The sequence below is a fragment of a genome, unplaced genomic scaffold (genome assembly GCF_019419815.1).
Source record: "Pyrus x bretschneideri cultivar Hongxiangsu unplaced genomic scaffold, Pyrus_bretschneideri_v1 Contig16, whole genome shotgun sequence".
Lineage (NCBI taxonomy): Eukaryota > Viridiplantae > Streptophyta > Magnoliopsida > Rosales > Rosaceae > Pyrus > Pyrus x bretschneideri.
Window position 1 is genome coordinate 223,830 of NW_025999457.1, and position 11,854 is coordinate 235,683.

The 11,854-nt window shown below is 39.2% G+C and overlaps 2 protein-coding genes across 3 annotated transcripts; one reads left to right on the plus strand and one right to left on the minus strand.

Moving 5' to 3' along the window:
- Positions 1-961: 961 nt before the first annotated feature.
- Positions 962-4,733, plus strand: LOC103956586 (PHD finger protein At1g33420). Its single transcript, XM_009368608.3, is given in 5 exon segments — positions 962-1,353; positions 1,531-1,861; positions 1,978-2,083; positions 2,085-2,593; positions 2,683-4,733. Coding segments are annotated over 5 exon segments (1,680 nt in total). The 5' UTR covers positions 962-1,250; the 3' UTR covers positions 3,314-4,733.
- A 1,757-nt stretch (positions 4,734-6,490) lies between these two features.
- LOC103939066 (vacuolar protein sorting-associated protein 9A) lies at positions 6,491-10,639 on the minus strand. 2 transcript variants are annotated; one of them, XM_009349119.3, is made up of 6 exons: positions 10,332-10,639; positions 10,092-10,239; positions 9,610-9,780; positions 8,411-8,590; positions 7,749-8,052; positions 6,491-6,827 (listed from the first exon to the last, which is right to left on the minus strand). In XM_009349119.3, the coding sequence occupies exons 1-6, from the start codon at positions 10,433-10,435 to the stop codon at positions 6,586-6,588; spliced, it is 1,149 nt and encodes a 382-aa protein (XP_009347394.2). In that variant the 5' UTR covers positions 10,436-10,639; the 3' UTR covers positions 6,491-6,585. The 2 variants fall into 2 exon arrangements, with proteins under 2 accessions (XP_009347394.2, XP_009347395.2); XM_009349120.3 differs by having other exon boundaries at positions 6,491-6,821; positions 10,332-10,636.
- Between the last annotated feature and the right edge of the window lie 1,215 nt (positions 10,640-11,854).

Sequence of the window (11,854 nt, forward strand, 5' to 3'; positions counted from 1 at the left end):
TCCACTATGCATACATGGATGCAATATAGAATTGGAATTAGATTATCATTGATGATGTTTCACTTCTATGATAGCTACCAATATAAATGAAAGCATTTCAGGTTTTAACAAATAATTTAAATATATATTAGAGATGATTTTAGTAAAAGCACTGGGTGGGGAAATAGTATTTCAAATTTTTAACTTTTTTGTGGTGTGTGAAATTATAATGTTTATTCTTCTGAAAAATTAAATGACTTTATATATAATGACTTTATATATATGTTAGAGGTTTTTAACGATGTATGATAGAGGACCTTGGGGATTTTTTTTTTGAACAAATGATATTATCTACACTAAGGGGAGAATGATATGTTTAGCCTCACAATAAGCTAACAATAATATGTTTAAATTCGAATTTGGCAAGAATTGAACTTAAGACCTCTTAGTTACAAATGAAAAGAAATACCACTAAATTGTAATAATAAGTGACTATAGATAACTTTGGTTTTTTTTCACTTAAAATATAAATAAAAATACAAATGGGAATGTAAAAATAAAATAATTAACATAATAACTGAAAAAATAGAAAAAAAGAAAGTGAGAAAGTGGGGATAGAAAAGGCAAAAGCATAGAGAGAGAGCGGGGCAAGCTAGAGAGAATCGATAAAAATTTGAGGTATGTTTTCTCAATTTTATTAGGGTAAATTACATTTTCATACCTCAGGTTTGTAGCCTATTTCAATTCCTTACAATATCTTCAAAACATTTCACTTTCATACCTTAAGTACTATTTTATTTCAAAATAATACATCCGTTACATTTTCCATCAATTGATCCGTTAAGTGCTGACGTGGCTGCCACATATATGCCACGTGGCTACCAAATCTCTGCCACGTGACAAATTTTTTTTTTTTTTTTTTTTTACCTAAATCTTCAAAAAAAAAAAAAAAAAGTTAAGAAAACTAGATCCCATCACCCCAAACCACCCCCCCCGGGGGGCCGAAAACCCCCATACGTAAACCTTAAACCGACAAAAAAAAAAAAAAAATAGAAAACCCAATTCCCGCACATCCTTCTCCCTATATCCCGTCAAACCCCCCCTCGCGGTGTCTGAGCCTCATCATCTTCCATTCGTCGTTCGCACTCATCCTGCCCTTCCGCGACAGCGTTCGCCGCTTCCTCATTCGTCACGCGCATGTCACGTGCCCATCCTCCTCGCTGTTCCCTACCCTGGTGACGTCGCAGATCTCACTCCGCCGACTCCGGGTAATGCATCTGGGGGACCGGACCGTTGTGCTTCCCTTGGACGTCGTGGAGGAGGACGTCACCCGCTCCAGACGATCCGTCTACTGCGACCAGTGCCGAGTGGTTGGTGAGTCCACTCACCCACCCTCTCACTCTCTCTCTCATCTCTCTGTTATTAATTTATTAATAGTTATGTTTATGAGAATACTTTTTTTTTTTTTTTTTTTTTTTGGAAACGTTTATGAGAATACTTTGGATAGTGTTTAACTTAACGTTTCGTTTGGCAAAACGACAAACAATGAAGGTTGGAGTGGGCATCCGGTGTGCAAGAAGCTATACCACTTCATAATAAGAAGAGGGGCTGATGGCGGTGAGAGTGATCAGACGCAGAGCAACGGCGGTAGCAAGTGGTGCAACTCTATTATTGCCACCGCCACGACGGCTGAGACGGAAGATGTGGAAGAGTGGGCGTATCTTCAGCTTCATGACAACACTCACATCCTCCACGCCGTCATTCACTCCAATGGCTTCGCCCACCTTCTTACCCTCAACGGCAGACAAGGTGGCTCCGCCATTCTCTCTCCCCGTCATATTTTGGACTTTTGGGATAGGCTTTGTCTAGCCCTCTCCGTCAGGTCCTTAATTCTTTCCTTTTACCTTTTTATATTATTTTGCAAATTATGTTTGAATTTGGAGATCAGGGGAAACTGAATTGCATTACTTATGTGGCATTTTGAAATACATTCGACAGGACAGTTAGTGTGATGGATGTGTCCAAGAAGTACGGGATGGAGTACCGGATGCTGCACGCTGTCACCAGCGGCCGTTCTTGGTATGGCATTTGGGGTTATGAATTTGGGTGCTGGGAGCTATGCTCTCACTCAACATTCCTACCAACAGGCAGTGGATACTCTGTCTAGCTTGCCTCTAGACCCTTTTATATTCCAACCAAGGAAACCCCGGACTCGCCTCCACTCTGTTATTGCCTTTTACCAATCGTTACCGGATATCCAACTCCTAACAATCAAGGACCTTTTTACCTATATGTTGAGTCTCATCCATAGAGCCCGCCAGCATACATCATCTAAGAAGAAACCTGATCAGCAGCGCCCTTCCAAGGCCTTATGTGCCTGGACGGCCAATGATGTCGAACATGTGCAGCAAGCTAGTATCAAGCTGCTGCTTGCAGCAGTTGGTGCTGGTGGGTTTAGTTGGGTGTCAAAACGAGCTCTCAGGGGTGCGTTGTACAAGAACTCCTCTTTGGAGCTTCTTGATTACTGCCTGAAACACCTGGGAGGGAAGTTGGCACCCAATGGTATGGTAGTTAAGGCCCGATGCAGTCCCACTTCAGTTGACCTAGAATACAGGTAATAAGAGACCGCCGTTGTTTGGTTCAGTTGCTTTTGTCAACTTACGCATTCGTTGAGTCCTGACCTGACATTAATTATGGTAACAGGCTTGAGTCATCAAGTGTTCAAAATGTTGATGGATCTGAGTCGGATTTGAATTTTCCATCAGAAGAGCAAATCCTTTGTGACCTCAAATTTTTATATGATTCCATTCTCCACCCGGACACCATGCTAAGCTATACCCCTCAAGTGATGAAGGAACGCATTATTGAAGCTGCAACTAAGCTTCTTGATTGCAAGCAATTCGTAAAGGACTATAGGCCTTATAAAATGGCAGAGGAAGGCTCCCTTGGCATTCATCTCTGGTGTCATGTGGAGCTTTCAGATGAATCCAAAGATGATTTTGTCCTGCCTCCGGAACTTGTTGTATTGCCCCTGAATGCGACAGTTGCCGACCTTAAAAAGGAAGCGACTACAGCCTTTCAGGAAGTATATGCCATGTTTAAGAGGTTTGAAGTAGAGGAATTGCTTGGATATAACTCTATAAAGGATTCATTTACAGTAAAACTTCTGCTTGGATCATGTGGCTCAATTCGATTGAAAGGTAGATGCCTTGCAAAACTTGGGCTGAACCGTTTCCGGAAGGAGAGAGGACTTGAAATCTGGACCGTTGATTGCACTTGTGGGGCCAAGGATGACAACGGGGAGATGATGCGGGAGGAAGACTTGGACGAATGAAAATTTATATTTGCCTCGTGCATTTGAAGAGAGTGATTTCTCCTTCTAAAATCAAGCATTTGGCTTGGTTGTGTGAGGGCATCCACGATTAGCGACGTGAATGAGCTCCATTGCCCCTGGTTGAGTGATTCCCAAGTCATATATCCCTGTCTCCTCGAGACCTTTGGTTCTTTCCTGCGTCAAGTGGTATCAGAGCCAGGTTATCCGTTGCGGTTGAAGACAATGGCTGTGATTTACAATCTGTTTGAAGAGCACACTGTCAAAGAAACTAGTTTCGTCGATTGGAATTCGCCACCAATTTACAACGAGTAACGATGAAGAAGTCAAAGAGAATTTTTTTGATTGGTGTTCTCCACTAAATTATGGCGAGCACGGAATTACCATCGCCTCCAAGGTCGCACCAATTCCACGGAAGGAGAATGAGTTAAACATGGTTGATACGCCTGGGCATGCCAATTTCGGTTGTGAAGTTGAGCGGGTTGTTGGTATAGTCAAGGGTGCAATTTTAGTTGTTGATGTTGGGGAAGGTCCGCTTGCACAGACCAAGTTCGTACTTGCTAGAGCCTTAAAATATGGGCTACACCCCATTCTTCTTCTAAACAAAGTAGATTGTCCAGCATTTTTTGAGGAAAGGTATACATTTTGCACGCCAAGAACTCTATTTCAAACGGAAATAATACGTGCATGTTTTGTTGCCCAGAATGGTAATCAGGTTTTTGAATTTAATTCTAAGCATCTACTTTTGGAACAACATTTATTTTCTTCCCAACGAGTTGATTGGAGTTTTCCTCCAATATATGATGATTACTCTGATGATGGGTATTTGGTGATTTCTAGTAAAGAAGTATTTCCAATTAAGTTTATTCAAGAAATTACATCATCAACCACTACACAAGGAAGTCTTGAGCCTACAGTTTTTCAACCTCTTCCAATAAAGGAAGGAAACTCCTGGTTGGAAGATGATTTCAATGGCTTTGATGTCGTTGATTGTACTATTTTGCAAATCTGGTTCGGTGCCGTATGTGATGACTTTTCGTTTGCTCTTTTGAAGATATCTTTGGCTCAAGTTATTAATACTCAAGTATTTGGAGAGCCCAAACAATTAACACCTTGGACAGGTCAAAAACCTAAATTCAAATCAAGATTAAAAAGATGCAAACTCGAGGAGGAGCTTTTTCTGACAAGAGGAGAATGATGCAGGAGGCAGGCCTTGAAGAAAACAATTTGAAACCATTAATATGCTTTGGAATAACAATGGTTTTGTATTTTAATTATTTAGGAATTTGTTAAGTTATTTTGGAAGTTGTAAAGGTGTTGTAGAAACCTGAGGTCTATTAATTTGTAAACGCTTATAAATATTGTACTAGAAAGCCTTGAAGGACAGATTTGAATGAATTAAAATATATTTTGCTTTGTGCAATTGAAGTGAGTGATTTCTCCTTCCCTAATCAAGCATTTGGCTTGGTCGTGTGAGTGAATCCATGATTAGCGACGTGAGCGAACTCCGTTGCCCCTGGTTGAGTGAATCCCAGGTTATCTATTCCCCTCTCCTCGATACCCTTGGTTTTGTCCTGGTGGTAGCGTTGTGCACATCATTTGTGTTCGTCCTCAAAATCAACTCAGTTCCCGTGACTTTTATCTAGAGAGTCATACATCACTCGAAAGCTGTGGAAGTCTAGTTTTCAACGCAACAAACCGTGCATCAAACCGAATTTTGTGTGTGCAGATATCGACAAAACACCATAGAGCATCAGTGCTGTTGCGAAAACAAAATCAGTTCTCTTGCGGGTCAGTTTTCGATTAGGTTAAGTATTTCTCGACCTTCATGCCATATATCATTTGAAAGCCCTTCCAGTCTAGTTTTTAAATTCTCAAGTGATTTCTCAATTCGTTATTTTTACAAAGCAATATCTACAATTTACTAAAGCATGTTGCTGCCTCCAGTAAATGAGGTTAGATAGGTTCTAGAAACGACTGTCTTCGATTTTTCAGGTGACGATTTTCTAAATCTCAATCTTCCTCCAAATTTTGATCGTTGTCCAAATGGTGCATGTGAGATTTGTTGTGCATGTAATGAGGTTGAAAAACGTTCCAACATGGAGTTTGGCACGAAAGGGGAATATATAGAAAACAGTGATGTAATCGATAACTTGGCCGAATGGGATACGAGGGCAATGAAGATATGGTTGAAGAGTTCCATGGACAACTATATAATGGAGTACAAGCTCTTAATATCCGTAGCATTCATGATCCTTTTTGGGACAGTTTCATTGCTCAAGATATGAGAGGAGAGCCCTTTGATAGAAGAACTTTTCAACATGATTTGAAATCTCTTGGCTCATTTGAAGAAGTGATTTGGAAGCACTATTCCAAGGTGATTATTTTCACGAAGAAAGCATTAATGTGTGCATGGTCTATAGGAACTTGGAAAATTTTGGTGCTAAATTCGGTATTGTGAAACATCTTGGTTGAACATCCAAAAGATCGACGGAAAAAAAAAAGAAAAAAAAGAAAAAAGAGACCAAATGAAATTCGAGGACGAATTTTCTTCGAGAAAGGGAGAATGATGCAGGAGGAAGACTTGGATGAATGAAAATTTATATTTGCCTTGTGCATTTGAAGAGAGTGATTTCTCCTTCTAAAATCAAGCATTTGGCTTGGTTGTGTGAGCTCATCCACGATTAGCGACGTGAGTGAGCTCCATTGCCCCTGGTTGAATGATTCCCAGTTCATATATCCCTATCTCCTCGAGACCTTTGGTTCTTTCTTACGTCAGGAGAGGATGTTGGCTTGTGATACATGTGGTGTGTGGCAGCAAAACCAGGTGTGCCAGGATTCATAGCTCTGATGAGATTCCTGCAAAGTTTGTTTGTATGAGACGTGTGAGCTCATACCGCAAGGAAAGCCAAAACACCCATAAACCAGCCAAGGGAGTTAACAAGAGTGTTTCTTTCTCCAACTCAGCTTGCAGAGCAAAGGCAGAGGCAACTGATGGTCCCAGCGTAGTATCTAACTTCAACATGACACTCGGTGTTCATTGATTTGTAATTTTGACTCTGTGTACAGTTAGCATCTGTTAGTTTCTGGACGGGGGCAGATTTTTTGCCGCTAAGTAGTTCATTGCGAACTTGCCCCATCGTGAACCCCATTTTGAGAAAAGTTGTCTCTGCAAATAGCTCAACGGAAAAAGAAAATGACTATTTATTCATTGTGTTCCTAACAAAACTTGTCATGATTTTGAAAAATGGTAACTGAACTTGAAAGTTGCCTCTTCATCCTCCTCTTTGATCGGAATTCTTACCTGTTTCCTCCGCCTGTGTCGACACTACAATTTTAGCTTCTAAATTAGTGGCATGGGGTTCAGCCCTTGAAAAAGAAAGGTTTCTAACAGCCGTACACAGACTGGTATACTTGGTAACCACTTCCTTGTACGCACTCAGCAGCCTTTCGACATCTCCAACTGTCAAATCTCCAGCCTCTTTGTCCATATAAGGATAATTTGATGAACCTGTAGCTTTCAATAGAATGTTTGTCCATTAGTCAAGAGTCTGGAAGGGTAACTAACAGAAACAAAAGCCGATAAAAAATATTTTCACAATGGTGGATGCATTTATCTGTTACTTATGGAACTTTGGTTTGGAATATTACAACTAAAAGTACACGGTCCCAAGCTCCCATTATTTGAGCATACAAAAGAAAAATAAAACAAGCCACATATTGTTTTGTTGTCAAAGAAGAAAAAAACGTAATGGTCGAAGTTCTATAGTTTTTCTAGAGGTAGCATAGGTTCAATTCACAAGGGTAGTGTTCGTTGGATATAGTATCTAATTCAGTGAGGATATATATACCAGCTTGTGATTCGTTCACAACCTTAATTGCTTATCTTGGTAATCCAATATCAGTTCGGCCTTGTTTGGTGGTAGGATTGGTATAACTAACTTTCCTGCATGACTAACATTTTGTAACTTCTACTTGGACAAGATTTTAAATTGATATCCATTTCTTGCTTCAACATACATTGAATCTAGTGAATTATGCAATCCAATCCAATCCGAAATGAGGCCAACACCTCAAAACTAGGGCCTGAAGAAAAGGTAGCATTTATGGTGTTTGGATGAGGAACTTTTAAAGTCAATGAATCTAAGGGGAAAATTGTTAGGTTATATACTAAAATAGAGGGACTTCAAAATGACTAAATGCAATACATTTGAGAGAACTCTTGAATGACTCCTTCAAGGGTGTCATTTGGAAGTCGTGTGTTTAGCGTCTTGTAGTGCACTGGCAACATTTTAGTAGTAGCTATGTACTGTTTTAGTAGTTGATTGGTAAAGCTTCTTCTAGTGCATTTTTAACAATTGAGTCTAAAGTTCCTTGAGACTTTAAATTTCCTCATCCAAACATACGGTAGGAAAATGAGTTATAGTTTGAACCTTACCACTTCTCTCTTTATAATGGAACACCGCTGATGAACCAGGATCTGTCTGGCCTTGTGAGGTTGTCATTTCTTCCAAAGCTTGTGTGGCGTCCTTTTCTGTACCTTTATTGGTCAATCTTGCGGCATGCATACTCTCTTCAAATTCGATTTCGTCGATAGAAAGAGATTTAGCATTTAACTCAAGAATAAATGTTTTGGCTGAGACAAGATTGGTGAAGTAATAAGCCGCTTCCGACACAAGTTTTGTCTGCCTTCGATATAACTGAATAAATCTGAGGTTGGAATGCAATTGTGGAGGATTGGCCTGTTAGTGCAAAGCTGAAAGGATTAGTAACTAGTGATGCAGCATATAGAAATAAATATAAAACTTTAAAATGATTGATCAACAACCAGCATCAAATATGACATCTTAATTAAATAACACAAAGTAACTGCGAACGCAAATGGACACCTTGTCACCAACTAAAAAATTCTGATGATGCTGAGAAGACAATCAACAGTAAGGAAAAAAATCAACATTTAACACACACTCCAGGACCAAACAAATGAGGTAATAAAACCTAAAATCTTTCAGGCATGTATGATGTGATCTCACACTGTTAAAATTTGAAAAATCAGAACTGGCATGATTGCAGAATGGCTTATTACCAAGGAAAGCTTGCCTTGATCATGACATATATAAGGACAGGAAGGAAGTCATCAGCTCCTGCTAATACATGATTTTCTGACATTGATGCATTCAGCAACAGATTGTTAATGACCTTGCAACAATTCATAATACAGAGAAGCTTTTCACGAGGGGCTTTGAAGGCATTGATTTTCTGCATTTCTTTTTCTGCAAGCTGAACAGAAAAGAGAGAATTTGAGGCTAGTCCTTTAGTTCTTACAAGGAATAAGTGCAATATTGTTATATCAAATAAAAAGAAATATACGAGTCTAAATTGATATTTGATAATAAAAGGAAAAGAGAGAAGCAGAGTAATGCAGTTATAAAAGATCTTCAAGAATATAGTTATCTGGATGACCATTCATTTTCATAAAACCAATCCATTCAAGGGGAAGGAGGATGGTATCCAAGATTCTATGCAATTATCTCTACTAAATAAGTTATTTTCAGAGTATTTATTGTCTCTCAAACTACACATTCCCCTCCAATGGAAAAACAAAAGGAATTAGCTGAAGCAGAAATTCCTTTTATATCAATATCGAGTATGGCTGAAATCAAAAGGCACTGTTATGATTTAAAGAACCTAAACTTCAAATATATACAGGTATTTAGCTTGAATTTTTTAGTCTGATGCTATGCACATTCATTTACATTTTGGTTTGGTTGTGTGTCAGGCAGGGCAACAAGGCTGCTGTTTGGTGCTTGTGATTAATAAAGAGAATTAACACACCTCTGCTGGAAAATGAATTGCAATTAAGGACTACTATTTCTAAGAAAATGTGTCTACTGAAGTCACAATCACTCAAACGGCAAACCACAAGGGGTATAGTTCAATCCTGAACTGCCAAAGATTACTAAACGAAACCTGATTCATTATTCAAGCAAATATAATCATTAAGATGAAAGTAAAAATGTGCAAATGACATGTCTTTTATGGTTCATTTACTTATTTAAGAGCAACCAAGTATTCAGCTGGAAATCAACATCTTTAAACAAAATGACCTCTACTACAATGCTTCGTATAACGGAGATAATAGGATAACCATGAAACTATGAGCATTAAATCTAAAATGACAAACAATATACAGAACAATCCATTAGCATATCAAATGGAACTAAATAAGCACTAAAAAGGAATGCAGTGCCTGCAGTAATCTGCACTCCCAACAATCAGTGCAAATGCGGTACACGTACCAGCCATGAAGCTTCATTGCGCAGAACTACTGGAATATCCAGATGCTCTGGCTTCAAGAAGGTCTGCAGCAAGTGTATTTTGTGCGAGGTTTCAAGGTCAATCTTTGCATCCTCGGGTGAAGAAGCAAAGGTACGGGAAAACAACTTTGTCATGACATATTTCTCCAAACCCTGCAGTAGCCATCATAGACAAACACACCCCAAGCTGAGTATCCCAACAACAGCAACAACAAAGCCTTTCCCCAAGCTGAGTATCCCACATATAAACAAAATAATTTTGTGGTACGTGCTATAGTGCCTTTCTTTAATACGATTGTTAGTCGGAAAGCTTAAACTATTGTGAACACAAGGGATGCGATGAAAAGCGAAATTAACTTTCAAGTGAAGCGAATTTTGAAATTCTTAAGAACACCAACATAGACTAAACCAAATTCGTCCACCATGTTTGAATTGAAACAAACAGGGAGAGAGGAGGAGAGTACCTCCATTGCACAATCGACTTCCTGATCAGTGGCACCTGCCCACAAAGGATGATCCCTAATATTATCTTCCATGGTTGCGTAGAACTCTTGAACCTTTTTGCCATCACTTTCAGGGTTGGCCGCGTAAAACGAAAAGGAAACGATAAAACTGGCAAACAAATATCAAACCAAACAGATTAAATATCCATTCGATTCGATTCGATTCTATTTCATCGATTAGGGTTTGAGTTATGGGAGTACCTTTTGATAGATCGGACGAGATCGAGGGAAGCAGGGTTTCGCATTCGATCGAGAAAGTCGTAAAAAATAGCGGAAGAGGATGAAGAGGATGACGATCCCTCCATTCTCTTTTGACAATTTGATTGACCTGAGACCAATTCAGATTCAGGGGAGCACTGCCACCAAAAACACCGCCGCCACAGCCATCACCGCCGCAATCACTCTGTGTCTCGAGAATTTGAACAAGAAGGAGTGGCAGCATATTATTTACCAGCGGATTATAGATTAGTCGTTGATCAGACCAACAACAACCGTTAAAGGAGAGACAGAATTGAGAACAATGAAGAATGTTAGGTTTGGCACGTGACACCCCCAGTTCTACTTGCGGTTAAAATGTTAAATGTTTCCGCCCAAGAAAATGTTAATCTTCTTGTAAACTTCTAGATAAATTGTGCTCCTACCGCTGCGCTTAGAAATGTTAATCAACATGCTCCTACCGCTGTGCTTAGGAATCTAACGTGGAAGCTTTCCGCATCAAACCAGTTCACCAATATTATCATGCAATCAGGTTCTTTTAAAACAATGGTTTTTATCTCGATATTGTTGCAGCCCTCATAGCATGAACATTCACCATAATGCATGACCTAACTTTCCGTTTTTCGAATTTTAGATTCTAGATAAATTGTGTATGCAGTATATCCATAATCTCTACTAATTAATAAAACACTCATTGTCAACTAAAATCATATAAAATTACCATTTTAACCCTCTAATTAAAACAGAACATGAATAAGAAATATGGAGCAAAAAAGTAAAATTACCACACAACCAAATTTTATTGTTTTTTTTTTTTTCAAAACCTTACCTACATGTAATTTTAACATATCTCTAATTAAAAAAAAATAATCTCACTTCGGCATTCTCTATCACTCTCTTCCTCTCTCCTATTTCAAAATAAAAAATAAAAAATTTTCTTACACACTTTGTGTGTGCCCATATGCTAGTTGTTGAATTATGTGAATTTGATATTGCCATGAATTGTATCAAATATATGTTTATTCATTAAACTATATATTAAACATGCCTTGAATTAATTGAAATAGAAAAAAAAATCGAAAACTTTTAGGGTTCTTCTAACCCATGACTTGAGCCGCAAACCCGAGTCACTAGCCTAGGCCTGTAGCCTATGTGGCTGAGCCAAGCCATGTGTCCACGAAGTAGGAGCCATGGGCTCCTGGTCTGAAACCCATAAACAAACCCGACGTCATCAATGGTGTCTCCACCATAATAGGTGGGCCTGCAGCCCAACCATGACCTTAGGTCACCGTCCTGACAGCCTGTAGCTCGTCCACCAACGTAGATTTACTGAGATTTCTTCGAATCTCATCGAATTTTTTGAAATCCTTTAATTTCTATGGTTTTTGTTTGAATCGTTGAGATTTCACAATCTTCGTCCGTAATCATGGTTGAAAACACCCAAGGGTACCCCCGAGTCTTCCTGTCCAAGATTTGGCCACCTGCAGTGGCGGGGCTGGTCATCTTCT